Raw genomic sequence first — 19,694 nt, forward strand, 5'->3', positions numbered from 1 at the left:
TCCATATGTTTGAGGGGATCTTGAGCTATTCTTAGCCCAGTTGCAGATATCTATGAGAATATATCTTTCTTGACGAAATACAAATCCTTAATATTTAACTTTTTTTCCCCTTTTATTTAGAAAAATCCAATAGTCTGCAATAACATAAAAAAGTAATACATGTACACTTTCTCCTTAAAATTTAAAAACTTTAATTGGAATTAAGGCTTCATATTAAAAGTTTAAAATTGAGGAACCAGTTATTGTTATATTAGTCAGTGGCGGATCCAAGGGCCCATGCATCCTTAGCGGATCGCCGCCTCGTGGCGGGGGGGGGGGGGGGGGGGAATTTTTTTTTTTTTCTTTTTGGTATAGGTATAATTAGCCCAATGTTTTAATTAGTAGTAATATTAGCCCCCTAATTTTAACCCATCCAAACAAGCCCAATATCTATGCCACAAGTTTAAAATAAAGATCCAACCAAATAAGCCTAAGCCAAACAAACCCTAAACAATCGCTAAGCCAAAGCACATAAAACTCTAAAATTCATGAATTTGCACAAATCAGAGAGCTCCCTCCTTCTTTTCCTCTAAAGTCTAATCCTATTTCCTCTAAAATTTTCTAACTCTTTAATCTTTTGATCCCCAATTCCCCCTTGTTTAATATTAGCCCCTCCCATTAACAATTTCTAGATTCGCCCTTGTTCTTAGCCCAATTGCAAATGTCTATGAGAGTATGTCTTTCTTGACGAAATACAAATCCTTAATATGTAACCTTTTTTCCCCTTTTATTTGGAAAAATCCAATAGTCTGCAATAAAATAAAAAAGTAATACATGTACACTTTCTCCTTAAAATTTAAAAACTTTAATTGGAATTAAGGCTTCATATTAAAAGTTTTAAAATTGAGGAACCAGTTATTATTATTGTTAGCATTGGGTAAATAGAAAATTGTTATTGCACAATGGTAAAAGTGAAAATATATGGTGCCCCAGTTAGAGATAAATAAATCCAAAAGAAAATTCATAAAATATTATTGGAAATTTAGAATAATTAATAAATTCTTCACAGAAGTGCTAAAAAAAACCTACTTAAGTTAATCCAACAACTCACTCCTTCTCAGGGTATGCAAATCACCACAAAGCAAGGAAGGAGAGCTCTCGGGTTTAGTGAATAGAGTTCTTCAATATCTGAAGAGAGGTCTACTTTTCCAGCTACGGAATCGAACCCTGTTTGATCAGCTAATTCTTGAAACTTCTCCATATGTTTATGGACTCTTCCAGCAATTACTCTGCATACTATCAAAACCTTCCTCATAGATGGACTATCATCATCAAATTGTTTGATAGTTTCCAATGCTACTGCACATGTGGAACTAGTGAAAACACCCATCACACCATTGAGTGCTTCCTTTCCCATGGAGAACCCGTGTCTTAAGATCCCACACAGGCAACATTTATGTGATGAACATAGGGCATACGAGCCATTTGATCCGAAGGAGCATTCAACAGATGCACCATAGAACCTTAATAGCTCATTCCCATTGGCCAGGCAACGCGTATGTTTCTTGAGCAGTTTGCTTGCCTTCATCTTCACCATTTCTCTATATTCTTCAAACTGAGCTAGTGTCTTTTGCATGTTGTGGACCTTCAAAATCTTGTCTATGTTCCCATAATTGTTGTCAGATTTTGACCAGTTATTTTGACAGATTTTCTCTACAATCTTCGTAGATAAATCTTTTTCTACTAGTTCAGTGACTGCACCAAAAGAAAGGCACCAATTTTTTTTTTTTTTTTTTAAAAAAAGGGAAATTTGAATAACAGAACACCAAAAATAAAAATCAATAAAGAATATATGTCAAGAAATATATAATAGACCCCCAGTCTCTATATATCCTAAATTTAAGACCACAAAAGCCACAGGAGATGCACAAAATTATCACAAAAACAGCAGAACTTAGAAGCTTCTATTTTTTTTATACAAAAAAAAAATTATAATAATTATTATTATAATAAGGAGAATAAAAAGGACACAATAATTATCTGTCATGTCAAATGACAATGAACTTGTTCCAGATTAAATGATTCAATATTTGGGAACTATATTTGAAATAAAATTTTCATTTAAGATGGTTTTTCTAAATTAATATAATGGTCAAAATATAAAATAAAAAATAAAAATTAGGCACCACTAAGTACATAATAGGAATGGCAGAAACATACTAAAACTAATGATATACAACTTTCAACAACAATAAGTACAGAGAATTTACCCGCATGTTTGGAGAGATGATGTGCTTCAACAGCTTCCCTCTTTGCAAATTCTTGACCACATTCATGACAAATAAAACTTGAGGATGAATCTGTCCCAAAAACAGCCTTAGGGCTTGTAGGGGTATCCTGAACTGGAGAGTCTCCCATCCTGGAAAGGCTGTTTGGTGCCTTTATCACAGAGATGGATGTGCTGCCATTCGGGCTTTTATGGGGCACTATAGGGCGCCCACTCCTAATAGTATCCTTAAGTTTACAAGTTGAATCACTCCTACTAGACCTTGGACTACCATTCGGTTGATTTTCCATCAAGTGCCTCTTGCTTCCATGGATGAGATCATCGAGATTCGAACTCGTCCTCGGACGCCCAGACCTGCTTGCTTCTATTGTCAACTGTTTGCCGTTGCCATTGCTCTTTGGCTTTGGATCATAAACATCTGATGGCTTTGATCTGCATTGCAGTGATTTCCTCAATTTAAACCAAACTGGTGGCATCTTCTCGTGTGCTCTTTCAAGCTTCAAACTTCAAAACTTAATTCTTCTAAAATTCTCTTCCTTTGTTTGTGAAAAAAGCTTTGTAATATAGAGAAAGCGCAAATCTATTTCCATATTTATATAATGGCGGCACAATCGTAAGAATAGGAAAGCAGAGTAAACCATCAGGGAAAGTAGTTCTCTTTTCGAATATGTAAAGTTTTATTCTTAAATATGTAAAGTTTTTATTATTCCAAAAAAAGGAAAGTAGTTCTCTTTTAGTTTATGTAAAGTTTTTATTACCACAAAAAATTCTTAATTATGTAATAGAAATATCATCTAGTGAAGGTAGATTATGATAATGATTCTGGTATATTGAATGCAAATATATATTACATTATTATTATTTTTTTCTTTTGGTGTTTATTTATATTCTGTTTTTATTTTTTTTTCATTTATTTTTTTTTTTTTTTTTTGTCTACCTTCCATTTTTTCTATGTTATTTTTATTTTTATTCTGTTTTTCAAATTCATCCTTATGTATTCTTAGCATGCACTGGGGTTCATACGTTTGAAGTGCTTTAATTTGGTTCCTTTTGATTTCACTGCCTTTATGTATTGTTCTGTAACGAGAGACAATGTGAAGCCTTATTTAATGTGTTCTATTCTTTATTATTTTTCAATTACTTTTTTTTTTTGAGCACAGAATTTAATAAACAATTTTATTTTTTTAATGCATGAAATATGGGACAATTGATCAAGTGAGATTGTTGAACACTTAAGCCAATTGTTTCAATTCAGATCAAGACACAATTGATTAATTGTAAAATAAAAAATAAATAAATAAATAAATTGCCACTCTAAACAAATATTATGAGTTTACACGCAAATCATAGATAAAACCAACTTGAGGAGCTTTACATGCAAAATATGTTTGGGTATTAGTAAAATGTATAGAATGGATCAATTAAAGTTCTAATAGAATTATATTATGCAAGCAATAAATTAACCTCTCACTCATCAAAAATGAGATAACCAATATTTATGAAAGCAAACAAAGTTATAGTTTGTTTATTTAATGGCCTAAATTATAATAATTCTAGAAATAGGTTTTTAATGGCAAAGCATGAGAAAGATATTAGTAGTAGTATTTTCTTGGTTAAGTTCTCAATATACTTTCAGGATACTGTATCTTGTGGCCTACTCAGCCAAGCATTAGGTAGTCTTTACCAAAATCATAAATAATCCTAAAACTACTAAAACAAGCAAAATATCAACTTCCAACTTCCATGGTATCCAACATTCCAACCTCTCCACTACCCTTGCAGTAAAGGTATGCTTGCTCAACTCGATCTTCAACCTCGAGACAAATCATCGATTACATCAAGTAGCTATTTCAACATACACTGTGGTTTTATCACTTTTACTATCCGCCGGTGCTTCTTCCATTCAAATGTGTAGGAATACGAGCAATCTGAATCAGATGACATTTTCTTCCACCAATGCAAGAACTTTAGTTTCTCCCCGCACTATAAATTTTGCACACCGGCCTACAAAGAATCATAATATGTAGTATTATTAAAAGCACAATTCTCAAATAGAAATTGAGATTTCCTAATAACCCAAAATAAATAAATAAATAAATAAATAAATAAAATTACTCTACCTAATTTTAACCCACCCCATTGACAATTCTTGAATTCACCCTTTGGTGGTGGTAAGGGTAGACATAGGAAGGTTAGAGAGAGATGAGAGGAGGAGGGGGGTTCACAATATTTGGTTGTTATTGATTAAAGGGCAAAAGGGTCTTTTTAGATTTTTGCTATTTTACCATTAAAAGTAATAAATTATTAAAGGGCAATTTAGACTTTTCACACATTTTTAAGGGCTTGTATGGATCTCATTTTTGACATGGGTGATTGTTAAAAAATTGTCCAAGTTGTAAATGATTGTCTTTAATCCAAACCTGATGGTATTATTGCAATTTACCCTTTCATTAACTTTGGGCATGAATCTTTTTATGTTTTGAAAAGTAATATAAAAAATCCTAATTTAATTTTAAATGGGTTATGGATAAAACAGAAATTAAAATAATAATATATATATATATGGAAAGAGATAGTGATATTTTTGGAATTAAATTAATTTATAGATATAGAATACAAGTATTAAGGAAAAAATTTAAGAGAAAAAAATATTAAATATATATAGAATTTTATGAAGAATGAGAAAATCCCCGCCCGCCGGGGGGGGGGGGGGGGGGGATGGGGGGTGATCTATATTATTATAAAACTAGGTTAAAGTTCAAAAAAACCCCTTGAACTATTGGCCATTTAGCATAAAACCCCCCTGATATAATAATTTGGCATATAACCCCCTGAACTAACCATTTTGTCGCAATTAACCTAGTCCGGTGATCAGCAGTTGAATTTGACCGTGAAGAAGTACGACAGGTCACGTGACAACCCAAATTTCTTTAAATGACCATACAACCCTTTATGAACCTAAAAGACCACAATGCCCCTTTTATGCTTCTATCTATATTATATCCAACCTGTATATACGTATATTTTATATCCATTATGAATACATATATATATATATACACACACACACCGTCATCAACCACCACCCCCATCGTCATCTTCAACCCAAACTGAAAGAACTGTTAAACATGACCCCAAATGAATCAACTGTTGCTAGGGGACTTCTATATATATATATAAAAATAAAAATAAAAATAAAAATAAAAAACACATCTATATTATTATAAAACATAGGTTAAAGTGCAAAAAAAAACCCCTTGAACTATTGGCCATTTAGCATAAAACCCCCCTGATCTAATAATTTGGCATATAACCCCCTGAACTAACCATTTTGTTGCAATTAACCTAGTCCGGTGATCAGCAGTTGAATTTGACCGTGAAGAAGTACGACAGGTCACGTGACAACCCAAATTTCTTTAAATGACCATACAACCCTTTATGAAGCTAAAAGACCACAATGCCCCTTTTATGCTTCTCTTTATATATACGTATATATTATATCCAACCTGTATATACGTATATATTATATCCATTATGAATACATACATACATACATACATATATATATATATATATATATATATATATATATATATAGATACACACACATATCCCCATCGTCATCTTCAACCCAAACCAAAAGGACTGTTAAACATGACCCCAAATGAATCTACTGTTGCTACTTCATGATCTTTAATTTTTCCCAAAAATAATAATAATAATAATAATAAATTTAAAAATAAAAATAAAAATAAAAATAAAAAAACAGAAGTTGGGTCAATGCATCCTTGACTGAACAGTTTCCGATTTGAGAAAATTCTTAAAGACGAAAAAATTTATAAGCTCTTATATACACCTGAAAATTCTTAATTTTTTAGAACCCTAAATTGAGAAAATCCAAAAAAAAAAATCACTCCATGGACACATGAAAACATAAAACGACAATTTCTGAATCATTGTGCCCTAGAATTCCTTGGCTGTTATGGAGATGGATGGCGGAGCAAAGCTTGGGGCGGTGAGCAGCAGGCTGTGATGGTGAACTTGCGGCGGCTAGCTCGGTTGTGATGGAGGAGACAGCGAGCTCAGAACGGGGAGGTCGACAGATGAGGCGAAGCTCGGCGGTGAGCTTGCGGCGGTGCTCGAAACACCGAAGACGGTGTGCTCGGCCGGTGGAGATGGCTGGTTCAGGACAGCAGCGAATCAGCAACTAAAGAAGTTGTGATTCTGGTGATGGGCTGTTATGAAGAAGCTCGGCCGTGATTAGGTTTAATGTCGGCTGGCGGGACTGAACGGCTGCGAGCTTGGCTTTGGATGATGGTGGCCGACGGTGAAGAGGACGGTGGAGTGAACTCAGCCGCGATGGGGCTATTCGCGGCATGATGACACGTTGTCAAATTTTTAGTGGATTACAACCAATGCATAGAAGCAATCCGAGGCTTACCAAAAACCAATCTACGATTGCCTAAAGATCTCCCCGATCCTTCATCTCGCTTGTTGGTTCGCACATTTGACCCAAGCAGTCAGCGCTTTGACTGGATATTTGATTGTGGCGCTGTGTTAAAGAAGTTGTGCTTGTTGAAATTTTTAGTGAAATGACATAGTTTTATATAGGGGTAAAATTGTATTTCACTATAGTCAATTGGCCGGCAATGCCACATCAGGGGTTAATTACAAAAATTTAATAATTTAAGGGGGCAAATTGTAGTTTAAGGGGGTTAATTGCAAATAGTCAATACTTCAAGGGGTTTTTTTTTGCACTTTACCCTAAAATATATATAGAATATAAAAGAGGGAGAAAATTCAGGAGGACACGTGCCTCCCCCGGGTCCTTAACTGCCTCCGTCCCTGAGTAAAGGTATGCTTGCTCAACTCGATGTTTAACCTCGAGATAAATCTTCGATTACATCAAGTAGCTATTTCAACTGGTTTTATCACTTTTACTATTGCGGGTGCTTCTTCCATTCACATGTGTAGGAATACCAAAAATCTGAATCAAATGACATTTTCTTCCATTAATGCAAGAGCATTAGTATGCCCTGGCACTATAACTTCTGCACACCGACATCAAGAATCATAATAGTATATATTAGAGCACCATTCTCAAATAGAAATTGTGATTTCCAAATAGTATTGTCGTAAAAAATTTCACAAAGTACCACCCTATTCCCCAGTTATTAACTCAATTCACACAATCATAGTCATTGGCGGATCCAGGGGTGGGCTTAGGTGAACTCAAATCCACCAAAAAAAAAAAAAAAAAACATTTAATAAATTTTTTTACTATACCTAATTTTAGCCCAATTCAAAAAATATATATATTATTATTATTATTAACTCACCCTATTCACAATTTCTGGATTCGCTCTTTGGTAGTGGTAAGGGTAGACAAAAAAAGGTTAGAGAGAGATGAGAGAAGGGGGATACACAATATTTGGTTGGTATTGATTAAAAGGCAAAATGGTCTTTTTAGATTTTTTATATTTAAATTACCATTAAAAGTAATAAAATATTAAAGGGCAATTTAGCCTTTCACACATTTTTAAGGGCCTTGTCTTTAACCCAAACTTGGTGTAAGTGCAATTTACCCTTTATTAAATTTGGACATGAATCTTTTTATGTTTTGAAAAGTAATATAAAAAATCTAGTTAGCCTAATTTAAATGGGTTGTGGGTAAAACAAAAATTAAAATAACAATAATATATATAATATGATTATTTTATTATATTATTACCTTTTTTTTTCTTTTTTAGATTTTACATATTATTGTTTCAATCCATGTCGTATCTTATTCATGCCAGTGTCTGTATTTCCTAAATCAATAATTTAACAAAGGGCATCTAGCCCAAATGTATAACCACCCCATCCTCGAAGACACTGAGAGAGATGGATTCAAATGTTGCGGGTAAAATATTTGTTTAAGTAGGTATGCTCGTGTGTTTCTTATTAAAATATATATATATATTAAATTAACTTAAACTAATAATAATAAAAATAATACGTAGTAATAATTACTGTAATTTGCAAGAAAGCAATGGTGGGTGTTGTGGGTATTCGAGATTTCCAGACAGCTGACAGCCTCACATCTTTTGGTCTGGACAGGTTTTTGTCCTCATCTCCTTCCCTTGAGGAGTTAATTAACCCATCCTACAACCAAAATTCTCTCACCTACCAATCCGACCCTCTATCGGTGCGACCCAATACAGTTTTCAAGATTACCCATTTCGAGTACTTGAAAAGGGTCACCGACGATTCAGCAACTTGGGTTTGCTCAGAGCCATTTTGCTGTAAAAAGAGAAAGAAGGAGAGTTGAAAGTACAGAGAAATTCAGGAAGGGCGTCAAAAGAGTTTTTGGGAGGATGCATAGAAGATGGTAAAATTCCATTATTGGTGTGGGTTCCATTAGCTAGAAATACCTACCAAAATGAAATTTCTTGGATGCTTAGGAGGCCAACAATTCAAAGTAGCACTTACTGTGTGGGGCTCTATTTATTACTATATTTGTGGTTCTAAAATTGAAGTGGCTCTTCACAGCTGTTCTCTCTTTGCATTATTATCTCCTTCTCACCTTCTCTTCCAACTGGATATAAAATATGGCTGACGCCTTGCTCTCAGCTTCCCTTCAAGTGCTGTTTGATCGTATGGCGTCTCGCGACTTCATGAACTTGTTTTCACGACGAAAAGATGGTGATAGACTCCTGAAGAAGCTGAAGGCAACCTTGGGAGCCCTTGAAGCAGTGGTCAGTGATGCAGAGGACAAGTAGTTCACTAGCCGAGCAGTGGAGGAATGGCTTGATGCGCTTAAAGATGCAGTCTACCATGCTGATGACTTACTGGATGAGTTCGCAACGAACGCCTTGCAAATCAAGTTGAAGGCAGCTGAGCCGTCCCAGAGCAGCAGGAATCAGGTACGAGACATGGTCTCCACTTTTACATCTCCATTTAATGAAGGGATAGAGTCCACGATAGAGTATAGGATAGAGGAGATCATTGTTTCCTTGGATTATTTTGTCAAACAAAAAGATATACTTGGTTTGAAAGGTGATGTTGGAAGGAAACAATCTCAAAGACAACAAACAACTTCTCTAGTTGATGAAAATGGTGTCTATGGTAGGGATGACGACAAAGAGAAGATTATTGATTTGTTGTTGTCTGATGAAGTCACTAGCATTCATGAGATCCCTGTAATTCCTATTGTGGGAATGGGTGGAGTGGGCAAGACAACCCTTGCTCAACTTGTATACAATGATGATAGAGTGCATCAGAATTTTGATATGAAAGTATGGGTTTTTGTTTCTGATGAATTTGATGTTTCTATGATTACAAAGAAAATTGTTGAGGCTGTTACCGCTTCAACCCATGACACCAACGACCTAAATTTACTTCAAATCAAGTTGAAAGATAGTTTAACCGAGAAGAAATTTTTGCTTGTTTTAGATGATATCTGGAATGAGAATTATGATGACTGGGACCTGTTAAAAAAACCTTTTAGACTAGGGGCACCTAAAAGTAGGATTATCGCAACAACACGTACTGAAAATGTTGCAAAAGTCATGTGCACTGTTCCTAGTCATCACTTGGACCAATTGTCATTCGAGGATAGCTGGTCAATATTTGTAAAGCATGCATTTCACAATGAAGATTTTTCTGCACATCAAGACTTGGAGATGATTGGTAAAGAAATTGTGAGCAAGTGTAAAGGCTTGCCTTTAGTAGTGAAATCACGTGCAGGTCTCTTGCGATCTGAAAGAGATATTGAGGAGTGGAAAAATATTTTAGAAAGTGAGATGTGGCATCCGCAGAACAACATTCTTCCATCTCTAAGATTGAGTTATCATTATCTCCCTTTGCATTTAAAGCGATGTTTTGCATATTGTTCGATTTTTCTTAAAAATCATAAATTTGAGAAGGAAAAGTTAGTCCAATTATGGATAGCAGAAGGTTTTGTGCGACAACCTAAAGGCAATAAATCAATGGAAGATGAAGGTAGCAACTACTTCTCTGAACTCTTATCAAGGTCCTTTTTTCAGCGATTAAGTGGCACCCATTCCTCCTTTGTAATGCATGACCTAGTCCATGATTTAGCTGAATTTGTGTCTGGAGAGTTTTGTTTTAGGAAACAGGATGATCATGACAAGCCAGGTGATTTCTCTGAAAAAGTCCGTCATTGCTCGTATGTTCGGGCCCGATACGATGCATTTGAGAAATTTAGTTTTGCTAATAAGGCTAAGAATTTACGAACTTTCATATCGTTTTCTCAAATTCCAACTAATTTCTTAAGCAATAAGATGTTGCATTATTTGCTGCCAACCCTGAGATGCTTAAGGGTGTTATCTTTAAGTGGTTATCAGATTTCTGAATTGCCTCAAACAATTGACAATTTGATACATTTACGCCATTTGGATCTCTCTAGAACAAGACTCATATTGTTACCTCATTCCGTTTCAACCTTGTGCAATCTACAAACATTGAATTTGTCCCAGTGTCAAGATCTCATTGAGTTGCCAAGGGATATTGGGAAGCTAGTTAACTTGCGCCAGCTGAATGTTTGTTGTACAAAGCTAACAAAGTTGCCTGTAACTATGGGGAAGCTAATTAACTTGTACTATTTGAATGTTTGTAATACTAGGCTAACAAAGTTGCCTCTAGATATGGGGAAACTAATAAACTTGCGCCATCTTGATATCACTGGAAGTAAGCTAATAAAAATGCCAATGCAGATGAGCAGACTGGTAGGTCTCCAACATTTAACACATTTTGTAGTTGGCAAGGATAGTGGGTCAAGGATCAGTGAGTTGGGGACACTTCATCATCTTCATGGGAAACTCTCCATTTTAAACCTGCAAAATGTGGTAAATGGTAGGGATGCACTGGAGGCCAATTTCAAGGATAAGAATCACCTAGAAGAGTTAGAATTGGAATGGAGTGGCAATACTCATGATTCACAAAATGAAAGAGATGTACTTGACAATCTAAAGCCTCATACAAACTTGAAATATGTCACAGTCAAAGGTTTTGGAGGAAGAAGATTTCCAGATTGGTTAGGAGATCTTTCATTCTCTAATATCGTTCGTATAAATCTTTCTAATTGTGAATACTGTGACTCCTTGCCGTCACTTGGGCAGCTGTCGTCTCTAAAACACGTTTACATTTTTGGGATGAAAGAAGTCAGGAAGGTGGGTGGGGAGTTCTATGGGGATGCCTCTGTGCTCAAACCATTTGAAGCTTTGGAGACATTACACTTCGAAAAAATGGCAGCGTGGGAGGAATGGCATGCATTAGGGGCGGGAGAGTTTTCTTGCCTTCTAGATCTTTCTCTATTCTGTTGCCCCAATCTGACCGGGGAATTAAGCAACCACTTTCCATGTTTAAGGACCCTCAGAATTTCTGAATGCCAACAGCTAGAATCTAATCAAGTTGGGCTGCAGCTACAGCACCTTCCTTCTCTACAGCAATTGATAATTTCAAATATGCCAAACTTGACGCAATTGCCGCCAGAGTTGCAAAACCTGTGTTCTCTTCAGGAATTGGAGATTTCAAACATGTCAAACTTGATACAATTGCCGTCGGAGTTGAAACAACTACATTCTCTGCAGAAATTGATAATTTTAAACATGCCAAACCTGAAGCAATTGCCGCCGGAGTTGTGGAGACTAATAAATCTTGAAATACTGCAGATAGAAGAATGCTCAAGCCTTGTGTCTTTTTCGGACTTTGCATTGCCTCCTATGCTTAAGACTCTGGACATTCGAGGATGTGACACTCTGCAGTCCCTACCAGAGGGAATGATGCGCTTCAACATTTGCCTTGAGGATTTATCCATCTCTGATTGTTCCTCTCTGCTGTCTTTTCCCATTAGTGGTTTACCTGACACATCGAAAAAGATTTACATCTCTGATTGCGAGAAATTGGAGTTTCCCATAATGTCTGAAGAGGAAATGGAACCCTGCTCCGCATCCGTTGAACAATTGTTCATACGGAACAGCTGTGATTCTATCAAATCTCCGTCATTGCGTTGCTTCCCCAAACTTTGTTCTCTCCATATCTGGAGGTGTAAAAATTTTGAGACCCTTTTGATTCCAGACGTGCTTCAATATCTGGTAGAGATTGAGATCTGCATCTGCCCTGAAATGGTATCCTTCCCCGATGGAGGATTGCCAGCTCCCAATCTGAAGTCCCTTATAGTTGTAAATTGCGAGAAACTGAAGTTGCTGCCGCAACAAATGGTCATCCATCTCCCATCTCTTCAATCATTGAAGATAAGGGACTGTCCAAAAGTTGAGTCCTTTTCAGACGGAGGCTTGCCTGCCAGCATACGTCAAGTTGAGATCCATAATTGTCAGGAACTCATGAGACGCCGCATGGAGTGGGGTTTGCATATGCTCCCCTCTCTGGAAGAATTCTCGATTAGCGGTGAATATGAAGAACAAGTGTTGGAGTCATTTCCGGAGGAGTGGCTGTTGTCCACCCCTCTTACCTCTCTTATGATTGAATACCTTCCAAATCTGAAGTCACTGAACCCCAAGGGCCTTCAACGCCTCACCTCTCTTACACGTCTACACATATTGAACTGCCCTAAGCTACTGTCCTTGCCAGAAGAGGGGCTGCCCAACTCCCTATCTTTCCTGAGTATATACAACTGTCCATTGCTGAAAGAATGTTACAAAGGGAAAGATTGGTCTGAGATTGCTCAAATCCGCCGCATAATACTAGATGGTGAAGACATCATAAACTTTTGAGTAAAACTCACTTAAAATGGATCCTTTAGGTTTTTATTCCTGCTGAAAAAGCCCCGAATTCAATTCAGGTACTTGTTTTACACTCTATACAACATAACCAAAAATTGTTATGTTTCTTCTATCCAGTAATTATTTTCTGCTATTTTTCCTCTCATATTCAACACCAGTGTTATTTGGGTTTCTTGGACCACTAGCAAGATTTATGACCAAATCAATTTTGTGATCATGCCCCAAATGAATCCTCACTTTTTTCAAATCTCAAAATTATTGCAGGGAAATCTCATTCTTCATCACGTATGTGCGTCCTCATTGGGAAGATACAGTCTTAATTAATGTTAATTCTCCAAGTATATGATGTTTAATAGGTCTTATTTAGTTTCAAAAATTGTTGCCAACCAATATACTCTTCTTTTGCAGCAAAGTATACTTTACCTCTGTCCCCCAAGTTTCCATTACAAACAAAGAAGAAAAATAAGGACAAACGAGGGCAATTAAATGGCTTTATGGGATAATCGGTATACTTTTTGCATAGGCAAGCGTAGCAGTATCCAACCAATTTTGTCCACGGAACAAAGAATCGGGAGAGGGAGGGGTTTTAGACAAAGATCTGAATACCGAGAGGGAAATGTAGCTAGAATCTGTAGCATTCTTTGTCTTTCCTTTATGATTCTGAAATTCCATTGGATTTTCCAAAGAACTGCTAAACATTCGACATTCTTGAATATTGTGGCGTGTACAACAAACATTGGTGGCAGAGGGGCAACATTAATCTCTGATGAGTCCTATTTTCAACACAGGTAGTTGATCACAAACATTTTGTTTGAGTAATTTCTATAATTCTGACATTCATGGGAGCTATTTCTTTGTCTTCATTTAATAGCAAGATCGATGAATTTCTTTGGGGCGCTGCCTGGTTCAGAGTAAAACGCTTGAGGATCAGTGTTCTTCTGATTCGAGTTCATGCTTCACAGCAGTCAATCCGGAAAATACAAAAGGTTACGTCTACCTCAGCTCCTCTCTCCCAAGGACCCTTCATTGGCACGACCAGAACTGGGTAATACCCTTTTCTGTTTTTTAAAATTTTTATTTTATTTTTAATTTTTGTCAATGAATTCTTTCAATTGATAAAAAAATTCCCTGCCTTTCCACAAGCGAAGGGCAGTATTATTATTGTCTCAGTATTTTAGGTACTATTATATTAGAAATTCTTGACTTCTGACCCTGTCGATGATTTTGCAGAGGACATCTGGATTCTGATATTGGAAAAACTGTTGCAGAATCACAAATCAGTGGATTCCAGAAGTACTGATAATTGTTAAGTCATATTTTTAGTAAGATAACATATCAGTTCCAGAATATAATTGGTCATTTCTACATTTTTTTTTTTGAACTATACTTCATTGTCCTTGTGAATCTGATAGCCAGAATGAATCTCCCCTCAATTTCACATAGATAAGTCACTCAGGCACGTGTTTAGTTGAGACTTATTAATAGCTATTTTTAATTAATTACTATCATTTATTTGATGACAATTTACCAAATGTTTGTAAATTTAAATATTTTATATAATATACTCCCTAAGCTATGTATTGCAGGTTCCTTTCTCTTTGGATTTATTGCTTCCGCATATTCCTCCATTTTTGGTTTTTTGTAATGGCAGTATGCATGCTGGGAAGGACAAAAGAGATAATTCGTATATGTTTTGAGCTCACATGAACGCAGGCATGATGTGAAGTTGCGCAATTAATTCTATGATGAGGTATGGAAGCTGTCTTGCAGCTTTTCAAAACTTATGAAGACTTTTATTAGAATCTTTTTTGGTTAATATACCGGTGTCAAGTGTCCAAGCCATTGTGACATAGGGACAAAGACATTTGCAGGATGGTGTGGGAGTGTGAGTTCAATTCTTATTGATAACCTCCACCCTCTCCGAAAAAAAGCAATATTATAATAGTTTAAGTAAATTTAGGTCTTATTTTACAAATTATCTATTTATGGCGTCTCTAAACACTTCTGTATAGGACATACATATGAGTGGATAATAATAATGTCGGAAAACGGATAGATTATCACAAACTCAAGGCCTTCTGCAACAAAACCACAGAGCCTTGGCCTCCTGAACGGCTTGGAGATGATTTATCCTCTGTATCTTAAATAAGGGTGGCATCCTATGTCTCATCTCTTATCGTTTCAACATCAGCGACCATGAGAATTTCATGTAAAGTTTATATATGGTTTACAAGTTTATTGCAATTCGTCTTATAATTAATTTGTTTTTTGTTCTTATGATGGGAACTCTCCAGATGCCTCTTGTTCCGTGCCAATTTTAGACTATTTTTCGTCGTGAATTGCTCTCTCTCTATCACTTCATATTCTCTCTTTCCCTCTCTCCAGATTTCATCTTTTTTCTTTCTCAACAACTTCAGATTTCTCAAGATTTCATCTCGAATGCGATGCTCTATCTCTGATCATTTCCTCTTTGAGACTATCCCTGATTGTTCAAGATTTCTATCTCAAATGGTGTAGTTTATGTCTCTCTCTCTATATATATATGTATATATTCTTAGATTTCATTCTGGTTTAGTACTATACTACTTTGATCATTCAACTTTAGTATGAATTCAGCTTTGATCGTTCAACTTTAGTACAATTCAGCTTTTATTCTGTTGTCATACATTCTCACTCTTAATCGATCAATCAATGTGTTTTAGATTTCATTTTTGTTTCAAATTCTAAATGTTAAATGTGTTTGAGCTGATTTTCTCTCTCTGCTCAAATCAACTGAAAGTCAAGCCGATTGTTCAAAGCTTATCACTGAGCTGATTTTCTTACTCTCTGCTCAAATCAACTGAAAATCAAGCCAATCGTTCAAGCTGATCGTTGAGATCTCTCTATCACTGGAAAGACTCAGCTTATCTGGTATAGTGTATGTCTCTATATGTCTGTATTCATGCTTAGATTTAATTCTGGTTTAGTACGATTCTTCTTTGAACGTTCAAATTTAGTACGATTTAGCTTTTATTTTGGTTGTCTTGCATTCTCTCTTGATCGATCCTTCAATGTGTTTTGAGATTTCATTTTTTTTTTTTTTTTTTTTTGTTTCAAATTCTAACTAACTGTTAAATGTGTTTGAACTGCTTTTCTTTCATTAATATGTATTAGATCGTCTTTTATTTCAAATTCTAAATGTTTGATATGTTTAATTAATTTTGAGGTAATTTGAACTTTTCAGTTGGTTGCTGAAGTGAAGTTGAGAATACAGGTAATTTGAAATGATTTTGTTATGGCTATTCTCAATTTTCTTCAATTTTCTCTCTTAAGTCCATTACTTATGGAAAGGAAATTTACAGTGCATGATGTTAGTTAGGTTATCTCCAATCTCGCCTTGAAATGGTTAGAACAACCGAGGGCAATTCAATGGCTTTATGGGATAATCGGCATACTTTTTTTTTTTTTGTGCAAGTGTTGACCCTAAAATCAGCTGGCTAGAGCTGATCTTAAATTGAGATGTTGCGGGCGTGCCAGAACCAAATATATGGTTCGATTGTGAGTTGTCAACTTGCAATCTCTTCGGGATGGTTGACTTCAGGCAATTACAGGAGAAAGAGAACAAATAAACTCCTTAATGAGTTTTACTTGCCTTAGTTAAAAGGACTTTGCAATGAATAATTTATAGTAATAGTTTAAGAGAATAGAAAGGGGGAAGAAATAGATATCGAAAGAAAGAGATAGAGAGAGATGTAGAGGGAGAGAGATAGAACGTGAATAAGAGAAATAGGGATAGAGAAGAAATAGCGAGATGCTATTATGGGAAAGATCTTGAGAAAGCAAACAAATAAAATAAAGATTCTGAGAGTGCTGGACCCCTTACAATGAATACTTCTACAATTATTTATAGAAGTCATAAAGAGTCCTAAAATGAATAACTACATAAAAAGATAGAAATTAATACCTAAACAAACTCTATTAGATAAGACATATCATACCCAAGGTGCCAACTCTTTTGAAGATATTACATATTCTGATAAAGTCCTTCTTGATATCACTTCCGTGCAAATTCACCGTAGTTGAAACAATATGATGATATATATCCTCCTTTATCTCCCATAAAATAAGGATAATTAAGGATAATAACAATTCCACTTGATCCAAAACTCTTAAAATAAATCCTTAATTATCTCTTTTAACAATTCCAATTATCCCTTCATAACCCAAAATACGTATATATCTGCCACATCATCATGCCACCTCACTACCATGTAATTTACCAAAATGGGTGTCAACAATGCCCCCCCATTTTAAATGTCTTATTGGCTGTCGGCCGCCCAAGCCGATAAGATATTTGAAATTTAAAGTACATTGGAAGGAAATTAATGGCTGAGCTAATCACTTAGAATAAGATTGCAAATCAACGAGTTCCAAAGCTTTATTTCTTCTAAATCACCCCTAAGATGATCTTTATTTCATATTAGCCAAATCTGCCGATTTAGGTTTCTTTTTAGATTCTTAGAAAGTTTGCCGATATCGCCAGCCCATAAACCAATGAAGGACTTGCCCCCCATGCATTTTCTAACTCCTTTAGCAAATCATGATCATGATCGTCAAGAATTAAATTATTGTGAAACGTCATTCCAGCCGATCTGCCTCCTATCTCTACTAGATAAATGACATTATCCCAACTAGGAGTTTTCTTAGCTGAATTCCTTTCAGCCGATTTCATCTTAGCCGATTGCCTTTTAGCTGATTTTTTCTTAGCTGATTTTTCTTCCAACTCAATCGGCAGGATTGGATCATGCCCAAAATTCCATTGATCGGCAAGCATGGCCTCACTATAATCGGCAGGAGTCGAGATATGTCGTAGAATAACCTTTGCCGATTTTACATTCGGTTCAATCAGCAAGACTGTATCATGCCCAAAAGTCCATTGATCGGCAAACATGACCTCACTATAATCGGCAGGCTGAAATGGAACGTATGGATCAACTAACTTTTGTTGGGGTTTTGCAATCACATGCCCCCCAGCAGCCGCTGGTTTTTTAGCCGATTTTCTTTCTGCCCTTGCCGATTTTGTCTCAGCAGGTTTTCTCAACCGATTTCTAAGTACCCTTTTGAAATTAACATCGGCTAGTCTTTTTCTTTTTTCTTGAAGTTGGGCTGAGGACAGCGAGTTAAAACAATTCTTTCAACTGATGATTGTTTTTGCCGATTATTAGATGTCACAATCGGCAAAGAATTCTAATACATAGGCCGCTTTGCTTTTAGTTGATTTGTACCATTCCATTCATCAGTACCAGACTGATTTACCACCTGCCGATAATCAGTCGCTGGAACTTGTCGATAATCGGCAGTCGGTAACTGATAATATTCTGGCACACTTTGCTACCAATTTTCTAATAAAATTTCCTGCCGAGGTCGACAGGACTGGCCAATTTCAATACTGGTTTATCGGCAGCCCCTCATGTAACAGAGGTTGTGATACAGGGGTGACATGATGATTTGCCACTTGGTCAAGATAAGGTTTCCTGTACACAGGCTGAGCACGTTTATGCCCTTAAGTTACCTCAGCCTGGATAAGCTGAGCTATCAATTCTTTAATCTCTTGATCAGTCTCCCTCATTTCTTACTATTTTCTCTGAGGGGAAATTGGCATAACTGGTGGGCGTTCTATTTAAGCCATTAATGTTTTCATCCTCTTCTTAAATTCTTGCCAACTTTCTTGCTGATTGGCTGCCCTCCGAGTACCGAAGATTGTGATACGGGGGTGACATGCTGATTTACCACTTGCCAATAATCGGTTGCTGACGTTTGTCGATAATCGGCTGCTAAAACTTGCCGATAATCGAATGTTAGCGTCTGCTGATAATCGACTATCGGTACTTGCCGATAATCGACTGTTAGAACATGTCGATAATCGGCTACTTCTGGAACATGCCGATAATTAGCGACTTCTGGAACATGCCGATAATCAGCGACTTCTAGAACATGCCGATAATCAACGGCTGTTGGCGTCTGCCGATAATCAACAATTGTTGGAACATACTGATAAGCAGCGACTTTTAGAACATGCCGATAATCAGTTGCTGGAACATGCCGATAATCATTTGTGGAACATGCCGATAATTGTCTATCCAACCATATGGCTGATTATAATACTGGTACATCGGCTGATTTGACTGATCAGAATATTTGTATGTCAGTTGAGAAGCCGACTGCATACTTTTACTATAAATCACTCACCTAGTGGGGTCTCACCGGGCGTGCCAAGAATGTTGACGTTAAAATCGGTTGGTTAGATCCGATTCAAAATTGATGTGATACGCGTGTGCCAGAACCAACTATATGGTTCAATTGTGGATAGTCAACTTGTAGCCTATTTAAGAATATTGACTATCAGGCGATGCGAAGAGAAAGAGAAAAAATATAACTCCTCTTTGAGTTCAAGAATTGCCTTAATTAAAATGACTTTAACAGTGAATAATATGTAGTAATAATTGAGAGAATAGAAAGGGGAGAAATTATAGATATAGAAAGTGATAGGGAGAAGAAATAGGAAGAAAAGATATAGGAAGAGAAATAGAACGAGACTGAAATAGAGAGGGAGAAAGATAGAGATAGAGAAAAATAAGTAAAGAGCTTGAGAAAACAAAACATAATAATAAAATGATTCTGAGGGTGCTGGACCCCTTACAATG

The 19,694-nt window shown here is 36.1% G+C and overlaps 2 protein-coding genes across 8 annotated transcripts in view; one reads left to right on the forward strand and one right to left on the reverse strand.

The window, feature by feature from the left end:
• Positions 1–1,096: 1,096 nt before the first annotated feature.
• On the reverse strand, positions 1,097–2,742 carry LOC132296300 (uncharacterized). The gene is made up of 2 exons (XM_059794511.1): positions 2,250–2,742; positions 1,097–1,734 (listed from the first exon to the last, which is right to left on the reverse strand). The coding sequence occupies exons 1-2, from the start codon at positions 2,740–2,742 to the stop codon at positions 1,097–1,099; spliced, it is 1,131 nt and encodes a 376-aa protein (XP_059650494.1).
• A 5,701-nt stretch (positions 2,743–8,443) lies between these two features.
• LOC132295107 (putative disease resistance RPP13-like protein 1) overlaps positions 8,444–19,694 on the forward strand; it is a 42,884-nt gene continuing 31,633 nt past the window's right edge. Inside the window, exons 1-6 of one of the 7 annotated variants that reach the window (XM_059793199.1) lie at positions 8,444–13,799; positions 13,883–14,056; positions 14,242–14,333; positions 14,663–14,761; positions 15,024–15,220; positions 16,235–16,264. In XM_059793199.1, the coding sequence (XP_059649182.1) occupies positions 9,181–13,002 (3,822 nt within the window). In that variant the 5' untranslated portion in view covers positions 8,444–9,180 and the 3' untranslated portion in view covers positions 13,003–13,799; positions 13,883–14,056; positions 14,242–14,333; ... (1 more) ...; positions 15,024–15,220; positions 16,235–16,264. Of the gene's footprint in view, positions 13,800–13,882; positions 14,057–14,241; positions 14,588–14,662; positions 14,762–15,023; positions 15,221–16,234; positions 16,265–19,694 lie in introns of those variants that run through there. The other 6 variants (XM_059793202.1, XM_059793205.1, XM_059793203.1 and 3 more) reach the window with 6 other exon arrangements.

This window comes from Cornus florida, unplaced genomic scaffold (assembly GCF_030987335.1).
Source record: "Cornus florida cultivar Cherokee Brave unplaced genomic scaffold, ASM3098733v1 CherokeeBrave_3.0.0_Hap2_Chr02, whole genome shotgun sequence".
NCBI lineage: Eukaryota > Viridiplantae > Streptophyta > Magnoliopsida > Cornales > Cornaceae > Cornus > Cornus florida.